The 15,744-nt window shown below is 42.7% G+C and overlaps 1 protein-coding gene across 7 annotated transcripts in view; it reads right to left on the bottom strand.

The window, feature by feature from the left end:
* Positions 1-15,744, bottom strand: part of CARMIL1 (capping protein regulator and myosin 1 linker 1) — a 308,332-nt gene that overhangs the window by 59,380 nt on the left and 233,208 nt on the right. For all 7 annotated transcript variants that reach the window (XM_053223218.1, XM_053223219.1, XM_053223222.1 and 4 more), the window contains 3 exons: positions 12,856-13,031; positions 9,777-9,864; positions 6,708-6,857 (listed from right to left, as the gene is read on the bottom strand). In XM_053223218.1, coding sequence (XP_053079193.1) covers positions 6,708-6,857; positions 9,777-9,864; positions 12,856-13,031 — 414 coding nt within the window. The remainder of the gene's footprint in view (positions 1-6,707; positions 6,858-9,776; positions 9,865-12,855; positions 13,032-15,744) is intronic.

Here is a 15,744-nt window from a genome sequence, read left to right as displayed (position 1 = left end):
GCTTGGGCTCAGGCCATGATCTCTCGGTTCGTGAGTTCGAGCCCCGTGTCGGGCTCTGTGCCGACAGCTCGGAGCCTGGAGCCTGGAGCCTGCTTCCGACTCTGTGTCTCCCTCTCTCTCTGCCCCTCCCCTGCTTGCTGTCTCTCAAAAATAAATAAACATTAAACAAAAATTTAAAAGAGGGGCGCCTGGGTGGCTCAGTCGGTTAAGCGTCCGACTTCGGCTCAGGTCATGATCTCACAGCTCGTGACTTTGAGCCCCGCGCTGGGCTCTGTGCTGACAGCTTGGAGCCTGGAGCCTGCTTCGGATTCTGTGTCTCCCTCTCTCTCTCTCTGCCCCTCCCGTACTCACACTCTGTCTCTGTCTCTCTCTCTCAAAAATAAACATTAAAAAAATTTAAAAGAAAAACTGTAGGCTTACATTATGGTCATACAGCACACGTCTTTCATTTGTGTTTGTTTCTGTTCACATACTAATTTAATCTGGAATTAGTAAGCAGATATTTTACATGAAGCAATCTCACTTAGGATTTGATTTTGGATATAAGACATATACCGTATATGACATCCATATACTGATTCTAGTAGACTGGTTAAACACGCAGACTGATACCCAAATATGCCTTTGGGTGGCCTCAGGTAACCTGGACAAGGTACTTAACTCTTCCATGCCTCAGTTTCCCCACTTGTTAAACACAAGATATTCATGATATTTATCATTCACAGCTTGCTGTGAGGACCAAACTAGTTACTATTCACAGAGAGCTTAGAATAATAGCACCTAGCACATTTTAAGTACTACATACACCTGAGTGTTAAATAAATGAAGACGATGACTTTTTAAGCCATCTGATTTTGTCTGAAGTAAAGCAACATCAGATCCCTGGGGCTATGAGAGTGGACACCGGCTGGAAAAAGTCAGCAGGTTATTCTAGTAATTCTTGTTCCACCCGGGCCCTCCCCATCCCCCATGACACCCATGACTTGAACGAGATCACTTATTACTTTCTTTCTAGCTAAAAGAAAAAGAAAAAAAAGATGATTATTTGATTGATAGATGATTGAACACGGTTTTCTAACTCTGCCCTTTTATTTAAAGAAAACTGCCTTTTCCTTCAACAACTGCTAAGTTAAGGCTGATTAGCAGGTCTCAGGCATTCCCCCAGCAGCCAAGGGGCCTCTCAATCCATTCACTCACCCTTATTTCAACCCTCACTTAGTCAAAGAGTAAGTTTAAGAAATCAATCATTTACATTATCGTTTCCATCTCCAAAAAGGCAATCCCTCAACTAATATAAATTTCTACCTCTAATTTATGGTGCTAAACCTTCCCTAGTGGGATTATAACTACAGATTCTTTAAAGAGACGTAAGCACCGAAATGGAACTGACTCCTGGACCAGGGAGAAATGGAAGAAAACAGGATGATAAGATATCTGGAGATGGGGTTTGACAAAAAGAGATGCCCAGATTTTCAACTAAGTTTGTTAAAGAGATGTTCAAAAATAGATTTAGCAGATGTCACGAGCATCACAGGCCAAAATATGCCAGGATCCTGAATCTGGAAGCAGAATCTCTAAGTAGAAGGTCGGTGAGTTGTCCAAGTCACTTTGGAATGTCCTAGGGAAAGTGTCCCCGGGTGCTGGGCTACCAACAGACATTTCAGGCGATAGTAAAGTGCCACTCGACAGCACAGCCCTCCAGCTCTGCGTGTGGCACAGATTCCACCCGCCGGGGTGGAATCCCACGCGGGAAAGGCTGTAGGCAGACATGGATGCACTCGTGCTTCTGGGAACTTTCCACACCACAGTTAACCCCATGTCCTATCTTCCTGGATCGTGTAAGCCAGAAATGCTGCCAAGGCACAGGCACAGGCTCATTTACAAAACCAAAACCTGGGTGCCTGGGAAGCTCAGTTGGTTGAGCATCCGACTTCAGCTCAGGTCATGATCTCATGGTTTGTGAGTTCGAGCCCCACCTCGGGCTCTGTGCTGACGGCTTGGAGCCTGGAGCCCGCTTCGGATTCTGGGTCTCCCTCTCTCTCTGCCCCTCCCCTGCTTGCATGCTGTCTCTCTCAAAAAATAAACATTAAAAAAAAAAAAAAGAACACCAAAACCAAGTAAAGTTCTCTCCCTTGGAAATTCGTACTTGAAACCTTTTAAAACAGCACCACATGAGGACCACAACGTGAATATTTGGAAATGGACGTCAGTGAGAAAATGATTTGCCGCTCTGATTACGACAGGTGGCATGGCAGGTAATTTTCAAAGGTGAAACGAATCCTCTTTGGCTTGTAAATTAGCCCTGAATTTGTGCCACTGGCTCAGGGTAAAGAGCCCAAAAGCTCAGAAAATTGATTTTCTTTAGGAGAGGGATCCCGGCGGTAGAGGAGCAGCGTATACTGCTATCCGTGGCTTCGAATCAAGGGTGAGGCTGTGCGTATCGAGACGCTTGTTACAGCACAAATGTGATGCGCACCTTCTACACACACACACACGTTCTCTCTCATTAAACTACCAGCGAACTCAGCCCGGGTTTCCTGCTACTTGACAAGTCATTAGCTCAGTTAAAACAATGATTAAACGCATTAGTCGGAGCAGGGAAAAAATGCCATTTTCACGACTTAAAAAAATTCTGCCCACGTATTTGCTTTTTTATAGAAAGCTCCATCCTGCACTTCTGTCACACGCTCAACACTGAACGCCCGGCTCCGTCCCACGATTCAACAGGGGCTCATGTCAGCAACGGCCCTCAATGCTTGCTGGCGGTCGGAACCAGGAGGAGACCACCCTTCCAACGGGTCATCCTCGGACGAGGTTCTGCGAGACCTCCACCTACTCCTGCTTCCTGTGTGTCACGGCAACAGGAACGGTTTTTGTAAAACAGAAGCCACTCCGTGCCGGGTACGCCTGCGGTGTGGTTTGCCCTTTCGTCCCGATGGTAGTCTTGCATGTCTGTTTTAAAATATAATCGGCATCTGCATCTTTAAAAAAGGGTATGTGGGCTCCTGGGTGGCTCAGTCGGTTGAGCATCCGACTTCGGCTCAGGTCATGATCTCTCGGCTTGTGGGTTTGAGCCCCGCATCAGGCTCTGTGCTGATGGCTCAGAGCCTGAAGCCTGCTTTAGATTCTCTCTCTCCCTCTCTCTCTCTCTCTGCCACTCCCCTGCTCATGCTGTCTCTGCCTCTCTCAAAAATAAATAAACTTTGGGGCGTCTGCGTGGCTCAGTCGGTTGAGCGTCCGACTTAGGCTTGGGTCACGATCTCTCGGCTTGCAGGTTTGAGCCCTGCATCGGGCTCTGTGCTGATGGCTCAGAATCTGGAGCCTGCTTTGGATTCTGTGTCTCCCTCTCTCTCTTCCCCTCCCCTGCTCATGCTCTGTCTCTGTCTCCCTCAAAAATTAATAAACACTGGGGCACCTGGGTGGCTCAGTCGGTTAAGCGTCCGACTTTGGCTCAGGTCATGATCTTGCGGTCTGTGGGTTCAGGCCTCGCGTCAGGCTCTGTGCTGACAGCTCAGAGCCTGGAGCCTGTTTCAGATTCTGTGTCTCCCTCTTTCTCTGACCCTCCCCTGTTCATGCTCTCTCTCTCTCTGTCTCAAAAATAAATAAACGTTAAAAAAAAATTTTTTTTAAATAAACATTAAAAAAAAAACCAAAAAATTAAAAAAGGTACAAACTTCTAGTCATCAGATAAACAAGTCCTAGGAATGGAATATACCTAATACACTGTAATACCATAATATACTGTAAGTACTGTTAATACCCACTGCACATTTGAAAATTGCTAAGAGTACGTGGTAACAGTTATCACAGGGAACAAAAAATGTATAACCACAGGGGCGCCTGGGGGGCTGAGACAGGTAAGCGTCTGACTCTTGATTTCAGCTCAGGTCACGATCTCACAGTCATGGGATCGGGCCCCGCATCAAGCCCCACATCAAGCCCTGTGTCAGGCTCTGTGCTATCAGCTTGGAACCTTCTTGGGATTCGCTCTCTCTCTCTCTCTCTGCCCCTCCCCAGCACTCACTCGCACAGTCTCTCTCAAAAATAAATAAGCTAAAAAAAATTCATAAATGTTGTGATGGAAGTTAACTGAACTTCTTGTGGCCACAATTTTACAACATATACATATGTTCAATCATCATGTTGTACACCCTCAAAAGTAAAACAATGTCGGGGCGCCTGGCAGTCTCAGTACAGCACGCGACCCTTGATCTCAGGGGTTATGAGTTCGAGCCTCACATCGGGTGCAGAGTTACTTTAAAAGTAAGTAAGTGAATAACACTAAAACAGTGTTACATGTCAATTACATCTCAATAAAAAATAAATTGAAAGAAAGATTCTTCTCCTGTACTCTTATCCCACCCCCTTTATTTAAGGAGACCTGAACCCCCTTTTTCTTTCTTTCCCATGATAAAACCAAATCAATCAAACAAAAACAAAGTTTATACAATGAAACAGTAGCTAAGCCCGTCTTTCTTAGCCAACACGCCTTCATCCTAAACCACTTATCAGTGCAACCAAATATATCTTACTAGCTCATGTTTTCTTTACTCCTTCCCAATCCAGACAGGACCAAATAATTCTGGCAGGAAATGTGATATGTAGAGATAATTTTGAATTCTGAATTCAAATCTATTTCCTATTACAAAGTTATTTTCTTTTAGGGTTAGCCTAAGAGCTTTCTGGAGTAATTACCCAATGTTAACTTCCATTGCCTATGCAAACAAAATAAAAAATACTAGAGATACATTTTACAATATACTAGCCAAGCAACTTTTTAAAAACCCGATAATGCCCTCGACATAGACCAAATACACTTACAAACACTTACATAGCAAATTATTTGTCATCTTTAGTTATACGAGAATGCTATTTGGAATCTGGATTCTATTTTAGGCTTTCTTTGCTAGCCTTCCTGTACACAATAGGGTTTCACCTGGAGGATACTCAACTATTTTACTCATCGGCTTTAACAGATAACAATGGTCTATAAATAAGGAACTACTTAAAGCATTATATTTTCCCCTGGGCTAGAAAAATAATAGTGGCCATGTCAGATCCTTGGTTTTAGAAGTTAGAAACAACTATCATTCCTGACAATCGCTGAATACAAAAAATTACTAGAATTATTAGCTGATGCAGAAACATTTGGGCAAAGAGGTAGCCCGGGTACTCCCAGGAGCATTCTCTCAGATTACAAGGAATTCCTACAAAATGAATTATTTTAGTGAAACATAAAAATATTGAATACAGAGGCACATACAACTGTTTTTATGCTAAAGTAGGAAGCAACTGTACTAATAATACACATTTTAAAATAATGACATAGAAACTTAAGTAAAACTGTCCTCAGAGGAAAAAACAATATCAACAGGCTGAACACTCTGGTTATGTGGCCAGACGGACACCACACATGAAGTTCTGGCAGTGAAGAAGGAATCAAGACCTACTGCTACGTATACACCGTGTGCACAATCCATCTTCTGAAGCACATGGGCTCAACAGAATTAAACAGAATATAAACTAAATAGGAAGTGCAAATTTAAGAGTATACCCCCCAAATTATGCACATTAAAAACAGGAAGAAGCAACAGAGAAAAAAAAAGTCTAGGACCAAGAACTATTATCCTACTATTTTGTTTTGGAAACAGTCCTCCCCACTTTTTTTCATGGCATTTATTTAAAAATGTTTTCCTGTCACAAATGAGCTTCCAAAGTTAAATAGTCAACTTCTCCTAAGTAACTTGGGAATTTTTCCACTGTGGCTAGAGGGACAGATCCAAGATTTATGCTCACTGAGACTTCTACAACTTTTTCTTGAAAGGGGTATGGATGCCGTACTCTTTAAGGAAAGTTTTAAGAAACAAAATACAAGCAAAGGGAAAAAAGAGAGAGAGAGAAAGACACACACACAAACTAAGAAACAGACTCTTAACTACAGAGAACAAACTAATGGTGACCGGTGGGGAGGTGGGTAGGGGATGGGTGACACAGGGGACGGGGATTAAGGAGGGCACTTGCTATGGTGAGCAGTGGGTGTTATACGTAAGTGCTAAATCACTAAATTCTACTCCTGAAACTAGTATTGCACTGCATGTGAACTATACTCGAATATAAAACAGAATAGAATAGAATAGAATAGAATAGAATAGAATAGAATAGAACAGAAGAGAACAGAAGAGAACAGAATATAATAGAACAGAACAGAATAGAATAGAACAGAATAGAATAGAACAGAATAGAACAGAATAAAATAGAATAGAACAGAATAAAATAGAATAGAATAGAACAGAACAGAAAACAACAGAATAGAACAGAATAGAATAGAACAGAAAACAATAAAATAGAATAGAATAGAACAGAATAGAACAGAACAGAAAACAACAGAATAGAACAGAATAGAACAGAACAGAAAACAATAGAATAGAATAGAATAGAATAGAATAGAATAGAATAGAATAGAATAGAATAGAAGTTTTACAAAATTACAAATCCAAAGTAAGGTGCAGGGCCTCAGCGGGGCCTGAAGCTTCAGCCTTACTGACCTCATTAACAGTCTCCGTGAGCAACAAGTTTCCGAAAGGATGGCTCCTGGGAGGGAGTTTTGTTTGGTCTGGTTTGCAAAGGTGAGATTTTTCCGACCATCAGATCGGTGGCGAGCGCCCAGTGGTGATGGGGTGACGGGATCACCCAAGGGTGCGTCTTACCATACAAGCGTCCAGATCTTCCAAATGATCCATCTCCGCGAGCTCCTCCGCCGTGAGGACGGAGCGTTTGGCTGGCTTCTCCTCGGCCAGCTCAATCTCTGATGACTCCGGCTGGGGAAGGGTCCTGCCCCGTCTGCTGAAATGCTCAGCCTGAGAGAGTCAAGACGGGTCCAAAGAGGAAAAAGCACAGAGGCAAGGGGAGAGCAGGTGAGCCGAATTCTGGAAGATACCTTCCACAAGGCGGCGCGGTGACTGTGCTTAATCCACTCACACCTGAATAACTTACCTCTTACTATCTTTCTTGGAGGGTGAACAGTTTGAGGCAAGAAATACCAAACCTGCCTTAATAAATGAGAATACGTAGTCGAGAAGAAAAAAAGGCGTGTCCTTTTTCTAAATTTTATTTCAAATTTCCTCTGAAATAATTTCTTGCTCTAGTCAGTGTTTTAAAAGTATCTAATGAGGGGAAATAAAATGATTCTAACCTTCACTATTTTTAAAGGCTGAGAGGAAGGAAATTGCTCACAAAACTAATTGCTGCTGGCTTTTTTCACGTAATGAATACCATATCGGATAGGATTTACTAATTTCCCATGTTATGCTTTAAGTAACCCTAAAAAAATCTAATGGTAAGAGGCAGAATAAACTGGGCTGAAATTAATGAACTCTAGGGTTGAGCTGGTTCATCACCAGCAACTGATTCAATTCTTTTGAAATGACGAGAACCACGGGGTGCCTGGGTGGCTCACCCGGTTAAGCACCCAACTTCCGCTCAGGTCAGGATCTCACGGTTCGTGGGTTCGAGCCTCGCGTCGGGCTCTGTGCTGACAGCTTAGCCTGGAGCCTGCTTCGAATTCTGTGTCTCCCTCTCTCTCTGCCCCTCCCCTGCTCGTGCTCTTTCTCTCTCAAAGATAAATAAACATAAAAAAAAATTTTTTTTTGAAATGTTGAGGACCAGTTGACAATACTACAGAAGCTCTGGGTATACTCTCAACTTCAAATGGAGAAAGTATTAAGTACTTGGAATGCCTCTGAAAACAAAATTTCATCTTTTAGATACTATTTCTTTCACACAGCAGTTAAGCTCTCTTCTTATAATCTAAATTAGCAGAGTATTAAAATACAGCTCAATACAAAAGAACACCCACACAATTCTTTTTCAAACTGTAAAAAGAAAATGTCAATATTTTCCAAGTAAATGCTTCAAAGAAAGGCAAATTAAAAAAAAAAAAAGTGAAAAATTCCACCTTTCAGTGTGGGTGCTCGCATACGGTCATGTTGACACAATATCAAGTGGGCATTTTGAGACCGTCCCTGCAGCCATGGGTTATAAACTGTTTCTGTAAAGGACGCTCCATAGATTTTTTTTGCTTTTGCTTATTTAAGAAAGAAAAAGTCTTGGGGTTTCTGGGTGGCTCAGCTGGCTAAGTGACCACCTCTTGATTTGGGCTCAGGTCACGATCTCACTGTTTGTGGGGTCAGGCCCGTGTTGGGCTCTGTGCTGAGAGAGCCCAGCCTACTTGGGATTCTCTCTGTCCCTCTCCCTCTTTCTCTGCCCATTCCTACTGCATGCACACTCTCTTTCTCTCTCTCTCTCTCAAAATAAATAAACTTAAAAAAAAAAAAAGAAAGAAAGAAAAAGTCTGGTTTGGGGGCTCTAAATAATGACTGTGCCATAAACTAGAAACTAGTACTTCCTAAATCCTCTGTGGTGATGAACCAGTTTTTTGTATTTCCAATTTGCCACAAACCAGTTTACTGATAAAAAACAATAAAAATAAAACAGTGGGGCGTCTGGGTGGTTCAGTTAAGCGTCTGACTTCAACTCAGGTCACGATCTCACGGCTCGTGAGTTCGAGCCCCGCGTCGGGCTCTGTGCTGACAGCTCAGAGCCTGGAGCCTGCTTCGGATTCTGTGTCTCCCTCTCTCTCTGTCCCCCCTCCACTCGTGTTGTTTCTCTCTCTCAAAAATAAATAAACATTAAAAGAAAATTAAAAAACAGTAACACATTGGAAAAATAACATGTTTCGTATTATGGCCATTTCAAATTGCTCTAGAAGTTTCTCCATGTTTCCTCGTGGTTGAACCTCGTCAGGGACTGGTGCCCGTTGGTTGGTGGGCCAGCTCTAGTCCACATCACTGCTGGAGATGTCTGTTCTACCTTCCATTTTTAGAGGACAGCCTTATGCCTTTTTCTGAAATGAGTTTTTCAAAATATTCACATCGTCTGCCTTGCGGAGAAGAAGCGGTTACCGTTGCCGTTCCTGTGGTGTTCTCTGGTGTCACCAACAATTCAATGCCCTAAGACTGGGTATCTCCAGCCTGCACAGTTGACCTGAAACGCTTCACTGGGGAAATATCAGAACTCACTTCAGAGATCCGCACCGCATCACGGTGCTATTATGTTTGAGACACAAGATATAACAGTAACAAAACCTTCATCTGTGCCTCAGAGGACTTCCTGAAGTTCAAAACACCTGAAGGTGCTGATGTATTTTTTATACGCACCGATATTGGAAGTAAAGTCTTCTACCTTGGTAAAACCAGTCTCTAGATAAAGAAAATTGATTTCTTTACCTCAGTTATATCCAAGAGGCCTGGCTGGATGCTCAGCGGCTATCAATCCCTAGAATGTGTCCATTTCACTCTTGCCTTTCTTTGGTCTCCAAACATTTCATTTCCCCAGCCTCATGTCTTCAAGAATATTCCATTCTCAAATTATCATATCAGAGACCAACAAAATAAGCACACAAAGATGAAATAATCTAAAATATCTTTAGATCCCAGTCTCCGCATTATTTCCTAACAAAACCCTTGACCTGCATTATAAGCGGATGACAAAATTTCTGGATACCATCACTTCTGCTTCTCTCCCTGCCATGCCTTCTGGAGAAATTCTAGCATGCTCTAGAATGTCTGGAAGAAAGGTAGGAACAAAGGTAGGGTCTTGGCCCACAGGGCTGCGAAGGAGTAAAACGTAGAAAGGAAGCCATATCCCCAAACTGAAGCCTGCCCTGCATCATGGCAGACGACAATGGAAGTCCCACTCAAGATGTCCATGGCACTCACCAGTTTATGATGGCAGTGTGAGAGCGCATCCAGAATTTCGTCCACAATCCGATCAGACAGGAAGGAGGCCACTGTCAACTTCACTTCACTGTGTGGACATCAAAAGCACATGGTAGCAATTTCATCTGTGCGAGGGGAAAACACCACCCACCCCGACGCTCTGTTGGTAAGGTCAACTGTGATTCTGTTTCCGTCTTTGGAAACAGGATGTAAGGAGGTGTGAACGGGGCCAAGGATTCCCAAAAATAAGCCTTAAACACTGCCATAAACACACAGGTAACAGACTTTCTTTACCAATTTCAACCTGCCTCTGTAATTTCAAAACTCAAGATTTAGTGGGAGAAATGGAAAACATCTGGATCAAGACAAACTTAATGGGAACCATGTGCCATGTGGCAAGGAACAATTCATCCATTGACATAAATGCAAACAAACCCAGGCTGGAGTAAATTAAGAAAGTCTGATTGTTGAACTCTGGTTATTACTTTATTTATTTTTTTCCTCTTTGAGATCTTGATTTTATTTTATTTTATTTTATTTTATTTTATTTTATTTATTTTATTTTATTTAAATTCACATCAGTTAACATCCGGTGTAGTATTGGTCTCAGGAGTAGAACCTGGGGATTCCTCACTTACATATAATACCCAGTGCTCATCCCAACAGGTGCCCCCCTCAATGCCCACCCCCCCATTAGCCCATCCCCGCCCCCCTCCAGCAACCCTCAGTTTGTTCTCTGTATTTAAGTCTCTTATGGTTTGCCTCCCTCTCTGTTTCTGCCTTAATTTTGTTATTACTTTAATATGCATTTCCCCCACCTTGAAAAAAACTTTTTGCCAACCAAATGGTACCACATTGAACCGCTTTTGCCTTCAAACTATTATAAACTCACTGTTCTCTTGCCTTTGATGAACAGAAGTTACCATAATGTTCAGTGTTAGTGTCTCTTGCCTGACCTTACGCAGGAGTCCAGACAACAGAAAGTAACACACTAGTTAATTTTAGAGTTTTCACTAATAAATCGGCCACCAAGCTGTCAGTCGGATAGCTGGTATTTTAGTCAGAATTTTACCTATGTGGTATTCCCAAGAATTCAAACTCCGTTACTGTGTCTTCAGTCTGACTAGTCCTACCTAAATGCACATACGCACAAATGTACATAAATGCACAATACATTTCACGGTGAATGTGCTAAAGAGATACATACCCACACTCCCACATCGACTCATGAGTTCCGTCTGCTCTTGAAGTCAAGAATTGTAAAGTTTTGACAGCAGGGCAAGGAGTTATCAAAATAAAAATTTTTAATCACAAAGCTAAGGTTGAAAGTATATTTGTGTAACAGGGAAAAACCTTTCTAACCTAAAGGCAGTAATTGGCATTGGGAGTTTTCTGCCAAGGAAGATTTCGGATGGCAGGGTGGGAAAACAGAGGCACTAACTCTTTGATGCCTCCATTAAAAATTTTCCTAGGCTCAAGATAAAAGGACGTTTCATTAATTCCTGTCTCCGAAACAAGGTCCCAGTAGCTACTTGGTTTACCTAATACTTTACTATTCCCCAGAGGTGTTCACTGACAAAATTCACCTGGGTCTCATTAAAAATACAGATTACTGGGTCCCACCCAAACCTCTGGGGGAGGAGCTAGGGGGCTGGGAATCTCATTATAACAAGCATTTCCTCTCCTTTTTTCAGCCATGTTTGGAAAATTTACTCCCTCATAAAAACTATAGAATCAGTAGTCTATCTCCGGTTCTCTCCACCCCACCCTGAACTGGGGAGGGGTGGTTTATCTGTCTCAAGTTGTAGCACCAAAAATGATCCTTTAAATACAATGCACTTAAAAAAAAAAAAAGTCTCAGGATGGTTCTATCATTTTGTTACTGGATATTATACTTCCTTATTGGACTTCCAAACTGCAAACTCTGTAGGGGGAATGATTCCACTTAAGCCCCATTGCACAGATGTACCTGAATGTCTACACAGGTGTAGATGTGCTCAGGGCGATACGTTATAAAAAAGCCAGGCAGGGACTTAATGAACACGGAGGCGAGTCACTGATGTAAAGCGTTCTATACTGCTGTTCACTTTTCAGAATCTGCCCCTTTTCAAAAGAAGTGACCATATTTGACAGAATTTGGTGCAATAAAGGCATCAGAGTACGGTCCATTGGCAGTTCAACCCATTATGACGGAAGAATGGCGGCCAATACATTTTTCCTTCTTCGTACATAAGGGGCCTCAACAAAAATCCCAAAACTCTAGGTTCAAGAAATATGAAAGCATATCTCGTAAGGGCTAGCTAGAGTTGATAAAATCACTAATCTGCGGGGTCCTGTAAATCCTCTACATGTCTTTTCATTTCTCAGTTCCTTCAAACTGTATCATTCAGCTGAGTCGGCACTAGAATCTTTTATTTTTAGAAACCCCAACACACATACGGCTGCGTCTTAGACCGAGACTGTCCCATTACTGCAAAAATCCTCGACCCTCAAAGTCCCAAGATCGAGCTTCAGTATCTAGATTGTGTAACATTTTTGGCTTCTTTTAATTCTTTTTCTCAAAGGCTGTCATTCAGTTACGCATCATTCACCATGTGTTGACACAACTCCTAATTCTTCAGAGGAGAGCTGGGTTTTTTTTAATTTTTTTTTAATTAAAAAAATTTTTTTTTGCTACATCTAAATACTCGTATCAATAAGAAATGGTTAAAATGGAAAAAAAATGGGGAAGTTCAAATATTGCTGAACCTGGATTTGGTTTCGTGTCCACTGATTCCCCAACTGAGACACAATGAGAACTCGTGGAGCATCACTCAGACTGGGAACCACCTGAGTTTCTACGTGAAATAAAACCCTTAAAAAGAGCAGTTAGCTGTATGCTCTTTAGTAACGCACGCGTTCTTGTGGAAATGTGTAAACCTATGCATTTATGCACAGCTCTATTTATATACAGTCGGCGCCTATCAGACATGCCTCACGCATTATATACGGAGACAGCCAACAGTAACGGTCTTCGCGGCTGCTCCCACGGCATTCACGGAAACCACAGAGCCTCGGTTTATTAACATCGTAAACCTACCTAATTTTGTTAAGGATGTCAATTCCAGACTGCTCCAACAGGACATTTTTAACAAAGGTACGTGGGATGGAGATCTTTTCAGTGCTGGCATGAATCAAGTCTTGTCGGATGTGGGCTTTCTTCATCACGTTGGGACACAGATCCTCGGCAGCGTCGACCATGGACTCGAGCAGCACCTGCAGTGTGGCACGAGCGCAGGGGAGAGGTGATGGCGGGGCACAGGACGCACCTGCCATAAGGCTGAAAGGTGGTTACAGCATGACGCTGAGCCCTTAGACGGCAGGGCCCAAGAGGGAGCGCGGAGCACGATTAAGGATTCTGAGCCGCCCCGGGGTGACCTGTGACCATTGATGAGCACTGATCTCAGGTAATCACTTTAAATAAAATACCCAGCAGGCCGGCATCGGAAGTGGCCGGCTGTGCCAGGTGCACTTGATGCCAGGCATTCGTGAAAAGATGTCAAAGGACACATGTCGAGCCTTTACTCGCCACCTTACCACACCAGCTAGTTCCCCCTGCTGCTAGAAAATAAAGCAACAGATGCCCTTTGACTATATCGAACTTGACCTCTTGCGTGATTTTGTAAATCACAGATACCCCAAATCAGGGCGAACCATTCAAGAGCTCTATCAAAACATCAGTAGCAAAAAAAAAAAAAAAAAAGAATTCCACAGATTTATTCTTTTAAAGGAAAAGTTTTAGTGCTGAGTCAAACTGTAATTGTTACAACAACAAGAAACAACATGGATGACGGACACAAACATTTACGGGGCACTTTACAAACAACACTCAAAACATGCTTAAGGAGCACTCTAGAGTTTGTCAAATCTTTCTCCACATTTTATCCTCCGGACATCTGTGATGATGGGGGGCGGGGTAGGGGTTCACACGATCACCATTTTGTAGTTGAAGAATGTGAGCTAGAGAAAGTTAAATAACTTGCCTGACATGGACGAGACGGCTTGTAGTGTGTGAAAATGGCACCAGTATTCGTGTCAGATCTAAATCTGAACTGTAGCTGAGTGATACCAGGCTGTTACGGCTTTCCTAATTTTACTTTGCTCGTGTATAAAATGGCAAATAAAAAAGTCCTTGCCTTCCAAGATCATTGAAGATAAAAGGACATTACACACGTAAAGTACGTAGTATAATGCCCAGCGTGCAGTGAAAGTTTCGTCAGGGTGCCTGTGTGGCTCAGTCGGTTGAGCTCAGGTCACGATCTTGTGGTCTGTGAGTTCGAGCCCCACATTGGGCTCTGTGCTGACAGCTCAGAGCCTAGAGCCTGCTTCGGATTCCGTGTCTCCCTCTCTCTCTGCCCCTCCCCTGCTCACACTCTGTCTCTGTCTCTCTCAAAAATAAATATTAAAAAAAGTTTTTTATAAAGTTAGCCTATCACAGATCATATTATGAATCTGTTTCCAAAGATACTACTTTTAACGATAAGATCTCAGTTTCTGGAAGCCAGCGTGATGCCATTACTATTCCGGTGTGAACAAGGACAAAATGGCATTATCCTGGACGGATGGGTACAGGCTCTGTCCGCTCACATATTCACATCCAAGCCCAATCCCACTAGTGACATCTCTCATTCTGCTACAGGCTGGGAAGCAGAACGGCAGGATCTTGTGAAACACAGAGGTGGGGGGAGGGGAAGGCAGCCACCTGAGAAGTTTCCAAAAGCAACTCCTATTTTGACAGCACTCTGCCCCTATTATAACTCTAATTGCTGGTTTTGCACATTACTCTGAGAAAGCTACAAGCAATGCAAATAAGATCGTGTAAGACAGATTATTTTCCTCGTTGGCATGAAAAGAAACACACTCCGGTCCAGACTGCATAGCAGTCCAGCCCTTCCGATAAGAATCTCTACTCCTCCACATTCAGCTTGGTTCAAGCATTACCTCTTTGAGGTGACCTTCTTGATCTTACTGTCTTTATGGCCTTTACACCCCAAGGTGTGTTTCATGACATTCTTTGGTAACACCTAGCATCTGGTGGGGATCTCAGAAATTAAATGCGTCATAAAATGGTCAAGAATGCAGTACCTTTTAGCCACTTGGGTGTGAAAGAACCCCTTTGAGAATCTGATGAACACTCAACTCAGAATAGTATAAAGTTTTGCGTGTAACTTTAGAAGTTCATGGAGAATTAGAGGCACCAGACTCCAGACGTACAACTTGCCCCTGACGGCAACCGCGAACTCCTACCCTTTATCGTCAGGACCTAGCACGCCTCTTGGGACATCTCTAAAAACACAAAAAAAGTGTTACAAGCCCAGGGACTCACCGAATGTGGGTACTGAACAGTGCATCTTTTCTTGGCTAGTCTTCCCTCTCTCTGTTGCATTGGTTTGTCTACCTCTGCTCACTGTCCTAATTATGATACGTCCTAATATATTGTTAAGCAAGACTACCAACCATCTTGCTCTTCGTTAGCATATGAGCTATTTCGAGCACTGCTTTTCCATATACTCAGAATTAGCTTTGTCAAGGTCTGTTAAAAATCTGTTGGGAATTTCCACTGAATTGTGTCCAAGAATAGATGAGTTTTGGAAAAACTGGCATCATGGGATCCCGTCTCTTCTACTCAGAAACACGACACATATTTTACTGTTTTAGACTTTCTTTTAATGGTTATTCATTTTTTAAAGATTTTTTTAATGTTTATTTTAGAGAGAAAGAGAGCACGCACAAGATGTGGAGGGGCGGAGAGAGACAGGGACAGAGGATCCAAAGTGGGCTCTGCGCTGACTGCAAATGGCAATATCTCATTCCTTTTTTGTTGTTGAGTAATATTTCACTGTGTGTGTGTGTGTGTGTGTGTGTGTGTGTCCATTCATCTACTGTTGGACAATGGGCTACTTCCGTATCTTGGCTATCGTACATAATG

Source organism: Acinonyx jubatus, chromosome B2, assembly GCF_027475565.1.
Source record: "Acinonyx jubatus isolate Ajub_Pintada_27869175 chromosome B2, VMU_Ajub_asm_v1.0, whole genome shotgun sequence".
Classification (NCBI taxonomy): Eukaryota; Metazoa; Chordata; class Mammalia; order Carnivora; family Felidae; genus Acinonyx; species Acinonyx jubatus.
Note: the sequence above shows the minus strand (reverse complement) of the source record. Positions and strands in the feature narration are given on the sequence as shown.